This window comes from Phalacrocorax aristotelis, chromosome 2, assembly GCF_949628215.1.
Source record: "Phalacrocorax aristotelis chromosome 2, bGulAri2.1, whole genome shotgun sequence".
Classification (NCBI taxonomy): Eukaryota; Metazoa; Chordata; class Aves; order Suliformes; family Phalacrocoracidae; genus Phalacrocorax; species Phalacrocorax aristotelis.
Genome location: NC_134277.1, coordinates 33,961,188 through 33,975,762, shown reverse-complemented (window position 1 = coordinate 33,975,762; position 14,575 = coordinate 33,961,188). Strand labels below are relative to the sequence as shown.

The window sequence follows — 14,575 nt, the reverse complement described above, 5'->3', positions numbered from 1 at the left end:
ATTTAACTGAAAAAGGACACCACAGCAGCTCTAATGTGCTTCCTCGAATAGAAAATTTGTAGCAACTGTAGCATCTGCACAGAGCCACTTCAAAAATGTACGTCTCCTTTTTAGTTTTCAGTATGTCATTATTACCTTCGAAGATCTGAATTAACAAACGTGACAAGGTGTATAGCAGTAAAGCACATTTCCACATTAAGGTCAGGCATGATGGTTTCATGTGGCAGAATCAATCACATTATGTGCCCTGGGAGTTTAATGTTGAAAACAGGAATTTATCAGTAACAGCATTTCCATCCTATTTTTAATACTGCTAATAATCAATAATTTTCATCTGTGGAGGTAACTGATTTTAAAAAATTGTTCAGGTAATATTAGCCTAAGTGTCAGTTAAACCTCATCTCCCAGAATAAGTTCAGTAGCCCACCTGCATAGAATAGGGTCTTGCATATACTGAGGCATAACTGCATGACCCCAGCTGCAGCTTCTCTTTTTACACAGTTGACAATACCTTGAAATGGTGACACAAACTGGAGTTGCCAGCAGTGTCATTTGGCAGCACAATGGTCCTCCTCCTACATGCAGACTTGATGGTTTGGATTGGCACCTAAATTACCCCAAAAAGCAACTGCCCTTCTTGCTCCTCTATGTACTTAATCACTGGGTCCATGGATTCTGCTTCCTGATGCTTAAAATATCCCGTCAACAGTTACCCTCTTTCTTAAAATAGAGTAGAATAAATAAATGTAACAGCACATGATGATCACCAAGTAACCATGATTAGTTATTGCACTTTTGTTTTGGGACCTGCTGAGAAGCAGGAACACCTATTTCATGTGTGGATGTTTATATGCACCTTTACACATTAGGAGGGGAAGAGGAAATGGTTTCACTATAATGCTTCTAAACTGTGGAGCTACAGTAAGGTGGTCAAAGCTTTGAATATTCACAATTACATTCTTATATCTTAAGGCTTTTGGTGTGGGTTTTTTGCTAATTAATTAGACTTGAAGCAAACCAGACCAGTTGGTCAGAAACCTACACATTTTGCCACTAGCCACTTGCAAGGAGCACCTTAAGGAGCTGAGTACTAGAAACATTAGCACTGTGAGGCTGCACAAATCAAGTGTGTGTTTATCTGCCATGCACGCCATTTATGTCTCCTGTATAATCAGGTGATATTCTAGGAAATGTTGCTCTGCAAGGCACAAATGACAGAGAAGGAAAATGACCTGAAGCCCGCTTACACCAACTGGAAACTTTCCATTGAGTTCGATGGCTTTTGACCAGGCTGTGAATGCGTAATATTAATCATTTCACATGACTGAGGGAGGTTGTCCCTCTGAACTCAAGGGACATGCTGTGCAGGGACTCAATCCTGCTTGTACTTCTCATGCAAGTAAGATTTAGCCCCAGCACAGCAGGTGACCTGAAAGTGTACGGCATTCTATAAGAGACAAATAGCTACTGCGGTGAACCTTGATGATACTGGAGGCAACTGGGCCTAATAAAAACAGCATTTTATTTATAAGGTGCAATTAAAATCCTGAGTTTAACTTTCAAGTTTCACATAATGAGATCACTGTTTTAACAAATGGTACTGAAAGCACCATTAAGGGAGCTGCGATAGTAAAAGATTATCTGCAAAAATGTAACATTTGCAGTGCACCTTTGTTCATTCAAAAAAATGTAAATGTCTACCCACCAGACTGTCTGCTCCAGAGGGTAAACCACTTAAGAGTCTCGCTATTCAAATGGATGTGGCAAAAATACTCTAAAAATCTGTTTCGTTACTGATAATGCTCTAATTCGGTCTATGCACTAGAGTGTAATCATTTACAGTATTGACTCATGTTTTACTGGTAAATGGCTCTCTGTCATAGCAACCTGTTTTCCCCCAGCAAAAAGTGTTTTATTTGCTGCCATGAAAACTGCAGCTATCCACCCACTCAGACAGCACAACACTTACTGCAAATGTCACAACAACGATTATGAAACAACAGCAATGTGAGTCATGCGGGATTACAGCAAAACAAGTGATATTTTGGGTGATTTTGGAACACTTATCCTATTATTAGGAGCTTCTGTATTTTGTGTATCTGATGAAAAATTGATTAGGTATATGGCCTTTGAAAGCTGGCAGCTAATGCTAAACTAGAAGAGAGATATGTAGCAGTATGTCTGCTGTTAAACTACGAAAGTAAACCCCACTGAAATAAAAACCCACTGAAGTTGAGATTTATGGAAAAATATTTGAACCCACAGTACCACAGTATTAACAGTCAAGCAAATAGAGAGGTAAAGAAATCCCAAACTGGATCCAGAAATGGAAGTCAGTAGTTTAGCTTCTTAGCACACTTCCAGCGAGCTAAGTGATGACTCCAGCACACAGAGCCCAACTTCCAAAGGAACTTTTTAGGCTCATTTGAACATCTGTGATTGTGTGGTGGGGCTGTAACTTCTGATGTTTGGCATGGTAATGGCAAATTATATGCATTGCAGTATTCTATTAATATACAGGATATAACTCTGCTGGTTCTTGCTACAACCTTTCCAAATCTCCCCTAACAGAGATTGCCAGCCTGACCAGATTGAACGCGTGTCTGATGGTGGTTCAACACTGCGGGCAAGTGTCCAGAAACTATAACATGCAAAATAATAAGCACCATATATCAGTCTGAGACATTATTCCCTTTGCATTTTGTAGTATCTTCAAGTCAATACAAGATCCATTTGGACAAGATTTCCTATTTAATACAGCACTAACCTCCACATATTACAGACTTCTACCTAAAACTTTCCCAATATTAAAATATAACATTTAATTCCACTGAACTAGGATCTGATCTAATCCAAATGATGGATCTTACTCTGCATCATTTAAACTTCCTTGCAATCACATACAGAGGAGCTATGAGGCAAGACCACATGTTAGCCATCAATGCAATTTTTTTTTTCTTTTTGGTTACGGGCCAGAGAGAGGCTACTAATCAGTGTGCAGAGGTCACCCACCTGCCCTCTGGATCATAGTTCACACACACAATTAATTCATTATGGGGAAAAGTCACTGCTGGAGGTTGAACTGCCCATTCCAGGTTTTTTTGAGGTGAATGTCCTGCCACTGACCTGGAGAAATAGCTCCATTAGCTAAAACTCTGTTAAATCACATTTTCTTATGCAATTTTTCTAACATAAACAGTATAAACCAACAATCAATAGAAAATTTTGCCACCAAAGCAGGAATTGCTGTAAGTATAGGCACTGGATACAGGATATTGTAGAATTTGATTCTCTCTTAGCTGCATTAGTTTATTGTCCCGTTACAATATTGCCACGGAAAGCAAGACGTAGGCATGTTACCTATGCCAAATGAGGTTTATCACAACTGATTTACCATCTGCATTCTTCTTGTTATAGGCACGTATGTATGAAACAGAATAAGGAGTAGTTAAGATTCCTTCCATGTACAATCTCGCTTGACAAAACAAGCATCCAAGACTCCTGGCATGTCAGTTATGTTGGTAAGTACTACCCTGATAAGGAAACTGAGGACCAGTAAAATAAAAGGCAGATGTGAAACAGGATTTAGTCACCTAACTCCGATACTGTAATTAAATAAATCTACTTCAGCAGCCATCTGAACCTGGGACCACCTTAACTCATATGTGTTAGGGTCACCAATGCCTAAATCACTCTCTTGGCACACGGAAGTTCTTCATCAGTGTTCAGCACTGTGCATCTCTTCAGGTTATCCCAGAAGGTAATGTTCTGCAACACAGATGTTTCCAGGCTCCTTCCATAGCTCCCTCCCACTCTTCCAGTAGCATTATTGCTGCTTTTGTTTGAACTTTTGTTATCAGAGAGCCTCCTGAACACGCATCTCATATATGAAGATGTATCTCATATATAATATACCCTGATGTCAACCTGTAGTGTCCCTGTATCCCTGATAATTTTACCTGCTGCAATTACTCTGCTTGTTAGTATGATCAACCTGAAATTTCAAATCTCTCCAGTCTAGAAATCTGATCAATTTTCTACCCAATAAAGAGAAAGAGTTTTACCTCAGCTTGAATGTTAGATGGCAAAACAGAGGTTTCATTTTCCGTTACACTGCTGGTTGGACCGTTACTTGGGGAACTGGGACCTGATCCAGGGGAGCTGCTACTGACTGAGGATTCTGAAAAACAGATTAAGCATACATGAATTTCACACTGGAAAGGAACACATGATGTTGATTAATTGTTTACTCTTTATAGCACAGTGGTTTTTTTTTTGCTGTTGAAAAGTATCTATCAGTTCTGCTATTTACTTATGCGAAAAATTTTACATTCATCCTCCATTTCTTCTGGTTTTCCTGTTACTGTGCTAACAAGGAAACTCTTGGTCTTTCCATCTCTGATCTGCCTGCTTCACAAAGGATTAATTTACTATTTATTTTTCCCACAAAGATGGTACACTACTCGGTATCAGGCAGAGATACAAGCATAGAACTTGCAATGAGTAAAAAGAAAAGGAAGCCTTTTCTCTTTAACTGCAAAGAGTCCTGCCTCTGTCAGAGATCAACAGGACACAGATAGCAGGCTTGCGAAGGTCACGATAACATCGTCAATTCATGAGGCCTACTGCCATCTCCCTTCCGTTTAGAAAAGGGGTGAACCCGTTGCAGACTAATCATTACACATAATGGTAAAATATACGCCACTTTCACTACATTTTTGGCACAAATGTCAAGGAATATTTACAGCATACAAAAATTATAAAATAGCATTTGAAAGGCTGCATGCTAGCTTGATTGAAAATTTCCCAAGTTCTGTCTAAAATAAAGGGGAAGAGGATGATCTCTTTGCATGTTGTATTGAGATATTCTAATCCTACACTGATATAAATTAAATTTATGTAATGGAAACAGTTAACAAGGTTAAAGATGGAAGAGCGCAGCATTAGTAGAGGTAAGCCTGTTTCATGAGTTAGCTTTCAAATTAAAGTACTCTAGAAGTTAAATAATAACTAAATACGGCAGTAAATATTCTATAGACACTTCTTTGCTTCTTCAGCCCTCCTGTCTCAGTTCACATGCAAAAATGTATCCTGACTTTGACTGAAATTACCAGGAGACTTCCTTGCTGTTTCTTGGACCTGTTGCTCTCTCCTACTAGAGCTGACTTTGATTTACTGAGGTGAATTCGTACCCAGCTATGCTCATCAGTCAGGTAAAGCTCTTGCATTGTATTCTCACTTGTTTTCATAGAAGAGCAAAACCACGGACTTATTCTTTTTTCTCAGTTTTAAAAAAATTACAGCAGCACTTTTTGTATAAATAGGCATTTAAATAAAGGCCTATTTTCAGTTAAAGGAATTTTTTAAAAAAGGAGAAAAAGGCTTCAGCCAGAAATGTTTGATCAGGTAAGTTTTGATTATGAAAGGTGCAAAATGTCATACAGCCAATACTAATAACTATAATGGCAATCTGTGAGGCCCTGAATTACTGTCAGAGCTAGGAAGAAAACACATTTATTTTCAGATTTCTGCTCTTTCAATGGCTGCAGAAAAATTTTCCTGGGATAAGTATTTTGCTTTATACCTTACTTGTGAGCATACAAAATACAAAGAAATCAGCTAAAACTAAAGAATTGGAGATGAAGAATCTCATAAGAGCTTCAGCAAATGGAAATAATAAAATAGCTGTAAAAAATTCTAATCTGGAAATAATTTACAGGGGAGTTACCTTATGTAGTTACTTTCATACTTACATTCACATCCACGTCCCAGTTTTACATATGGCATACTGTGTAAAGCTATCATGAGAATTGCACATATGGGGACACTGATGTGAAGTTGTTCATGTGTTATCTTTCCACCTTGGTGTGACATAATTCTGATATACCAAGTGAATTCAGATACGTGTCTGACAGACTAGTAACAGTTGGTTGCATAAACATATGGCCTGACTGTAACATCACGTGAACAAGCCATGAAGCTACCAAATACCAATGCAAAGTCAAAGCAAGAAATGTCAGAATGAGGCCAAATACTGTAAATGCTCTTTTCTTTCAAAACATCAGATAAGGCATTGGCAGCATACTAATCCAAAGGACCAAAAATAAGAGGACTTTAGGCTGTTTGGAAACTTCGGTGCAATTCTGCAAAATAATATACATGACAAAATTTACCACTCTGGAATACCAAACATGTGAAAAAAAGCCTCAACATCCATGGTTCATCCACCCTGTCACTTTTTAAGTTCAAGGGCAGGAATAATACTGAAAACAAATATTACTTGATGACCAATTTTTACTTTGATTTTTTTCCCTTTTTAACATCCCACTCCATATGCATAATTCTGTATTTTTACACACTAAAAGTTCCCTTTCAATTACTAATACTTACTATCTGCTATGACCAACAACATGCCACTGAATATTTAAACATTTCAACTCTTTATTCTCAAACAACAGCTTAGTGAGCCCTTACATCAAAACCAACTAATCTTGACGTTTTCAAACAAGAGAAACCAGAGGGCCAAACATAAGATTACAAAATGTCCTTGATAAACCCAAGTAATACCAGATAGGTGTTTTTGCACCTGCTATTAGTATCTGTATTTTCAGTGGGAGATGGGAAGTGGGAGATGCAAGACCCAAAATGTTGTCCATGTACAGAAGACACAAATTAAGGGAAGCGGGTATTCTTATTTTCTCTTTCGATGTCCCTTGCCAACAACAGAGTACCATATATTTGTTCTTGCACTCGCTGTTGTGAAGTACTGGTTTCCAAGCTGGTTTGAAAGTATGTCTTTCAAACTGACAATGACTTTTTAGTAAGTGGTAGAAAGCTGTAGATTACAAGCTATTTATACACAATCATTTATTTAATATGGTTTTCTTTTCAGCAGCAGAAAAAGAAAGATAGAACCTTTTGTTTATCAAACCGTTTCAATTCCAATATACCACCACTATTCCGTGGGCAGTCACAGCTGATACAGAATTTGTCCATTCTTAATTACCTGTCACCTCGAAGAGTCGCTTCTTGAATGAACTGACAATATTTCCATCCTTCCTCCTGAGTAAAGGACTGCTTCTCCTTTCTGTCACCTTTTGTTTTAACCTTGAACGTACCTTCAAATTAGGCTCTGAAGCTGGAGATGAACAGAAGAAAATTAATGGTTACAAATTAAATTACTGTTTTGCGTCAGACACCACTGACATTCCGTTTAGGACCTCATCTGACCCAAGGAAGGCTTGGAGGCAGAGATTTTATTGCCCATCCTATCCTGGATAGGAGCAGCTATCCTCTGCTCCTTGTACAACTCCATTTTAGATTGGAGGCTAGGAAAGAAAGGAAGAGAGCTGAAAAGCTTTCGATCCCAGCAATATTCTTATCCCATTTCAACTCTGGAGTTGCCCATTAATTTTTTTAATATCATAAGTATTAATTAGAGATGAATGCAACTTTTCTTCTACATAATTTTTATCTCTCTTCTAGGTGAAAACTTGGATGGAAATACAGCTTGGAACTTGGAACCTTATAATCGGATTATGGTCTGATGACAGAAATAGAGAGAAGCCTCCACTGGTGCCTTTTGATTTCTCTTAGAAATATAAATTACAACAAGCCTTGCTGGCAGAACATTTCTTGGTCAGCAATTTTAGGCCCAGAACGTCAATGTTTTCTGAGTAACACACCAAACAGCTAGATTTATGACAGTGTCCTAAGAACATTTACACAGAAAAATACATGCTGTGAAAACGAAGAAGTAGGATTGATTCCCAGAAAACCTAGGATTATATTTGATGCACCTTGGGCAAGTTCCACCTTTGTTTCCTAAATGGACACAGTCTTTTCATATGAAGACCAGAGATGAAGCTTTGCTGTGCTTTATATTTTGTGATATTTTTAGCATGATAAAATGTTTCATGTACTCGTTTATCTGTTCTTCTAAGTAAACCCTCTATCAAACAGACTGCTACGAGCTAGTGAAAGATAATTGTGGAATAGAATTTGTTTATATTTCCCTTTCTGGAACCAAGGCTTGGCTAAGCAATATCTCAAAAGAGAGAGAGCTGGAAACTGGGATCAGTTCTCTTTCCTATGTACAGACCTAAGCCCAGCCCGAAAGAAGGAGCAAGAGTTAGCAGAAAAACCAAATAAATGAAATCTTCATTCAGTTCAGCATTATACCATTTGTCACTTCGGGCAGGAACTCAGACCAACACTTCTAATCCCAGTCCTTGCCCAGCATGTGATATCACACATCTGTTTCCTGCTGTCCCACTTGCTCCCTCAGGGATGGGCACATTAGAAATGCTCACGCGAGAGCAAAGGGGCTGCACCCCCACCAGAGTGCTGCTGTAACCCACAGTGCCTGCAGTTGCACGCTGGCCTTTGTCATGTACTCCATCGCTCTTGCAAGCGCTCCCTTCTAAGTGGCCTGTGCCTTGAGTGCATTTCAGACCAAGATACACGGGCTAGTACAACACTGGAAACCTTTAGTTATAAAAATATTATCAAGAAATGTATTTTTTATCACTTACTACAATTGTTAAGAACAATGGTTCTTGCGATGTAGTACAGATGACTTGTTTGCTGTCCAAGATATGATTTGCTATGAAACTGAAAATATAACAATGGGCTAAGATTACACTACAAGCTTTCACCACAGATCTCACCCAGGTACGATGATATTTGGAAGAAAAGGTGCTCACTCCTTTTGCACTTAGGGTTATTTGCATTTACACTATTCCGTACTCTTAAAATTTAGGAGAATATTTCCATAACCGTGACAGACTACTGTGATACAAATCCCCTGCAACACTCTCTGGAGAAATGCTCGTCTTCCATATGAATGTTTCATGCTCAGTCACAGTGATTGCCTTTCTATTTTTATCACATTCCCATCATATTCTGCATCTGAATCAATCATATAAGCAGAGAAAGCAGACTTTGATGTCAATGTCTGAATTTATGAGCCATTTGAGAAGACAGCCCTTGTATGAAGGATGCAGATCATTTTAAAATTGAAATAATCAATTTTAGAATGAAAAGGCATGGAGAAGAGTGGTCTTTAAATTATGAAATAAACCTCCCATTAAAAAATAAAGCCAAGGTTTGAAGAGTTTTTGCTTCAAATACCGGCTTTCTTGAATGTCTTCCATGAGACACTTCCAGCTCCGTTAGTACCACTTAGGTCTTGATGGCTGGCAATAAGAATTCAGGTTTTGGTGCACTAAATACACAAATTTAACCAGTTTGAGGATGTCTGCTCCAATGGACAAAATATAGAACTGGGAAGTGGTTTCTTGATACTCGTCTGTGGCTGAGCCATTGACTTGGGGTGTTACCATAGAGGTCACTGTACCATCTTGCCCCACTGAAGCTGAAGCAGAATTATTAACTGCAACACGTATGGATCACAACAGAAATCCTATGTGCTTCAGTGCACTCCTACATGAAGGCAGTAATAACAGATCTGTAATTGTCAACTCTCTTCTGATAGTTAAAAAGGCAAAATTAACTATTTTAAGCTTCAAAGGCAGACCTGTGGATTAAAATGTAGATACACATATATACACAAAGACTGCCCCAAAGCACATACGTGAGAGTATTTAGAAATTATTTTAATCCTTTAAACTCTGAAATGCAAACACGTGAGCAAAATAGTGAAAATAAATGTTTCAAACCTTTTTTCTTAAGTTAAATTGTTCCCCTAGTATTTGCAAGGCACTTGGAAAGCCTTAGTGGCAAATGATGAAGAATTATTATAATTAATCTGCCTTATGTTTCAAATGAGAACTTGGTATAGTACCTTAACTAGTGGTTCTTGGAAGTGGTCTACAGAGGGATAATACTCAAAATAACTGTTTTGCATTAGCCACCCCTGTCAGTATTTCTGCTGTACATTCTTAGCATCTTTGCTCAGCTTAATTAATCCACTGCCAAGGTTGACTATGTTCATCACCCAAAGGCATTCTCCATGTGGAAAAGAAGCATCACATGAGGAGTCGGTGCCAAGTAACTTCTGAGGCTAAAGCTTTATTCACCAGGTTGCTGCAGAGTAGCTTCCTCATGCGGACACAAGCCCCTAAGAATTAACCCTTTTTTGCTCCATTAATGCCACAAAATCACTGAAAAGACCTTCATGGAGTCTATTACTTTATGCGGTGCGTCAACCATAAACCAAGACTCTGACTCAGCAAGATAATTAATGCACATGGCTAACTTTCTGTCTACCAAGCATCCTACTGGGGTCCAGGACTCAAAACTAGATTAATTCTACCCCATACAGGATACGTCCTGTATCTCACCTCTCTGAGGAAATAGGGCCTCTCTGAAGCACTGGAGGTGCTGAATGAGGTGGCTTTTGTTGGGTTAGATGCCTGCAGCTATAGTGGGCTGAATCATCTGACCAAAGAGCCAGAATGCTAGAGACGAAAGAAAAGCAAGAGCCCGTGGCCAGGAGTGTGGTATATGAGGAAAACAGGACTGCATGCTTTCACAGCAGCAGGCTGGTAGGTTGGGCTATTCATCTGAAATCCTGTTAAAAACCAGTATGCATCTGATATTGGTCTAATTGGTCACTATTAGCCTAGCCTCTTTGCTCTACAAATCTTTGCAATTCTCTAGATTTAGCACTTTGGAAGAAGTAATAATCAGTTCCCACTTGAAGAAAGGGAAAACATATTATTTGAGAGTGTTTTGTTGCAAAGAAAAAAAGACACAGCTGTTTTCTCTGAAGACCATCAAAGCCCATGTCATTGATCTCGATGGGAATCAGTTGCCACCCATTTGAGTGATTCACTTGAGTGGATTTCAGGAAAGACTAGCCTGAAAATAATTCTGTTTATGTAACTGCAGCATAATTTGGAATAATGAGATGTTGCAGTAATATGGCTTGTTCAGTCTCATCTCTATTACCTGGTTTACTCTCTTTTTAGTGCTGGTAATAATGAACTGGCATTACCCTTTAAATGACTCTAAGTGGGAAAGAGGTATGAAAGATACAGAAAGTATTAGTTTAAACAGCAACAGAAGATATCACAGGCAACCCAAGGATCGGTTATCTAACTCCTTGGTATGACTTGTAATTACCCCTACAGAATGAGAACTTTGGTCCTAGGTGAAGACAACAGACAGTGTCTCAATGATTTTTCTCATCTTTTATGGCGGCTTCATATAGCAGAAAAGAAGTAAGTAACTGTAATGCTAGTAGAACATATACAGGCCTCTATATATAGGTACACATTAATTTCATCACAATAACCACAAATGCTCAGGTTAGAATCTCAGAAGAGAAAACTATTCTCTCCTGCGTAATGTGATACTGAAACACAAGCACGAGAGATAGGAAAATAATTCAGTGAAGTCATTATGTCCTATACCACACTTTGCTTAATATTAGCAATTTGCAGACACTAGCATTAAAGAAATGCTAGTACGAAATAGCCTGGGGCCAGATTGCTCCCAAATGAGCTGAGGTTTTTTTGACAGGGCTTTGCTTCACCATTTCTTTTTATTAAACACACAGAGATATTTAAGAAGACGGGATAGAAATCCTTTCTATGCAGGACATATATATGAAGGGAATGTAAAAGATACTAATGCACTACTTTCTGATGGTTCCTGGAATACAGTACTACTTTTGTATCAGAAGAGCGTGTGCCAACTTCAAATCAGCATTTAATGAACCCAGGCAGGAAATGGGGGATGGGAGAGGGTGCATAGCGAGCAGGTCCTCATCTTGAGGCTAAAGCCATATATAGGAAACCTGAAGAACAGAAAGTGAGCTTTTGTCCAGACTTCGAAAGGCTCTAAAGTGAAAGCATTTCCTTTTCCTCACTGGCAGGCTGGCTTGGAAAAGCTGTGGGGCAGTCAAGGTAAATGATGCTAAATTTGGCTACAAAGACTCCAACAACAGCAAAATTCACATATTACTTGAGAATGATAAATTGCTCCCTATTTCCAGCTACCAGCTGTTATCTCTGGGATTGTTCTGAAACAGTAACATGGACTTCTCCAATATATTTAAGTCAACAGAAACAATTAAGAAACAAAGACTTTGTGATCTTGAAGTAAGTCTTCTCTTGAAGTAAATATTCTCTGTCTTTAGCTGTTATTTTTTTTTAAGCCATGAAGGGTCATATATTATACTGATTTGAATATATTCTATGCTGTGCTCCTTGCAGCAGTTATTAATTGTTTTTTTCCTGGCTTATAATCTAACAATTATCAATAAAGGAATACATAGTCAAGGAATCCTTCTTTTTTCACACCACATAGGTTGTTATTTTTTATACTATTGCACGAGAGACCCATGCACAGATAAGCATTATGTGCTTTCCAACACACGACCATGACAGGCCACACCTGACATAGCTTAAAGTCTAAGTTATAGGACAGAAGGATGATGTATGGATATAGACCACCACAGGTACAAAAGGAAATAATGAGGTGGTCCTGGATAGCGCAATAGTGGTATTGCCAGCACACCAGTGGCTTATCCTTTGTCAAGTTTCTTTCTAGCACTGTGGCAACTGAGAGTTTTCAAGAAAATACTGAATGTGGATAATGAGATAACTTTGAGATCTCTGTTGTGATTTCATTTGAAGCAGGAGGAACGGAATGGGAGAAAACATGCTGTGAAGAGATCCTCGTTTCTTTGGGTCCATTGCATAGCACAACAGGTTCCTGGTCCATGCTGTGGGCTCCCAGCCACTGTGGCAATATATGTAAGTAACAAAGCAGCCTGCCTGTCTATGCCAAGCCAGGACCTGGAGATCAAGGGAAAAGTCGAACCCCACCTCGCTACTGCACCAATGAAAATAGTCAAAAGAGGCATATCTAAGGTTTCTAAGAAGCTAGTCTGAGGGTAGTGGGCTAGGGAGAAACCTCCCAGTTTCCCACTCAGGGATGTAGGCAGAATGAAAGGCACATGATAATCCTATGCACCACCAGAAAGGACAAACGAGATAGTCTGGGCTTCCTCACCAGAACTATGAATGCAGCCAAAGCCAGGCAGAAAGGCAGAGAACACAGGTCAGGTACCAAAACTGTTTCCAGCTTCCTCAGCTGCTTTGTGGAGAGCTGCAGATGCGTTTGTCCTTCTGAGAGACCCGACGGTCTCACAGCCTTTCCCCTGCTGCACGTGGGTCCTGCAGACATGCAAATAGTCTCTGCTCTGACTTCTGCTCTGGCTTCCTGTAGGCAGCCACAGACTGTTTCAGCCACCTCCACATAGCTGAATATATTAGGCACTGGCAAGATGAGCAGTGACTTTGTTTTCCTACATGACTGACTGACATTTGCTGTAGAAGGCCACGTCCTGATACAAGAAAATATTAGACAATGAACACACGGGACATCCTCCCCACTGGCTGACAGACTGGGAGATATCACTGTGTAGTACAATTCGGTAGGTTCAATGACTTCTAAATTCTGGTAATTTAAAAAGCCATTTCTGAAACAGTTTTAAATCAGATTCATGAGGCTGAAAGCTATTTACACATGCCCTCTAAAGCTCTTCCAAGAACTACACGGACCTGACCGCTGGGTGGTCCCAGCGAGGTGGGAGCACCAGATACAGCAATACAGGATGGAAACACTTTGTTTTTCTGGCTTGTATCACCTAATGTGTTCTCAGCATACACCAAAACTGTTTCCTGTACAACCATTCGTTTTAAGGGGAGCGCTGGTTATATGTGAAACCCTTTAGTCCTTTGCTTTATTTTACTTTTGTAAAAGGTAGAATGCTTTATTTATTCAGACTAAGGTAAATATCCATTCCCTAAATAAAAAAACAAGTTTAGTGAAACACATGGTAAAAAAGCTAATTAGATTAGAGGGGATCTCACAGCTCTCTTCAGGCTAAGGAAGCCAATTTAACAAGATTAGCAAATTTTCATTGATTTCCTAAAGAAGATTCAAAAATCAAATATTCCCTGAAGCTGTTTTAAATATCTGACTTTTCCTTGTTATTCATTGCAGTCTGTATGAAACATAAAATTTCTGTTTTATTATCCATGCAAAAAAAGTGTTATCTTTCTAGGAATGATTTATTGAGTTAGATGTAGGAATTACTCAGTGTACTGCGTGCATTTAGCCAGAATTAGAGGTCTTTATATTTTTCATTAAAAGCTCGTCAGTGCGATATATTTCCTGTTGATATTTGTTCTGCATGTAACCTGTGAGGCAAAAGAACAGGTCCCTTGATAAAATTCTTAATAATTTCTATTTCTTAGCGCAGAAATGTCATCTCTTTGCATTTGCACCACTGGGCTATGTAGTGGTTTCAATAAGACCATGGCTTCACTGGGCCTCTTGAGTCCTCATTACAAGTCAAGTCTTCTGAAACCATGGCATGTTATTGCTATGTCAGGTCCATCTTAATCTTCTCCAGCATAAACTAATATTCTTTTCCAATAATAAATAGGGGATTGAAAAGCAAATTATACTATACTGTCTTGAAACATAGAATAAAAGAACAAGGATGTTTTAAAATTAATTCTCATCTCTTCTGCACATCTTCAAATTCTATAATTGTTTTACACTTCTATAGCACTTATGGGAGCCAAATTGTATC

General features: G+C 38.8%; 1 protein-coding gene across 3 annotated transcripts in view; it reads right to left on the bottom strand.

Annotated features, from left to right (window-relative positions):
- The window catches only part of HDAC9 (histone deacetylase 9), a 486,360-nt gene that overhangs the window by 206,822 nt on the left and 264,963 nt on the right, over window positions 1–14,575 (bottom strand). For all 3 annotated transcript variants that reach the window (XM_075082978.1, XM_075082977.1, XM_075082976.1), the window contains exons 8-9: window positions 7,007–7,138; window positions 4,065–4,180 (exon numbers count right to left, since the gene is read on the bottom strand). In XM_075082978.1, the coding sequence (XP_074939079.1) occupies window positions 4,065–4,180; window positions 7,007–7,138 (248 nt within the window). The remainder of the gene's footprint in view (window positions 1–4,064; window positions 4,181–7,006; window positions 7,139–14,575) is intronic.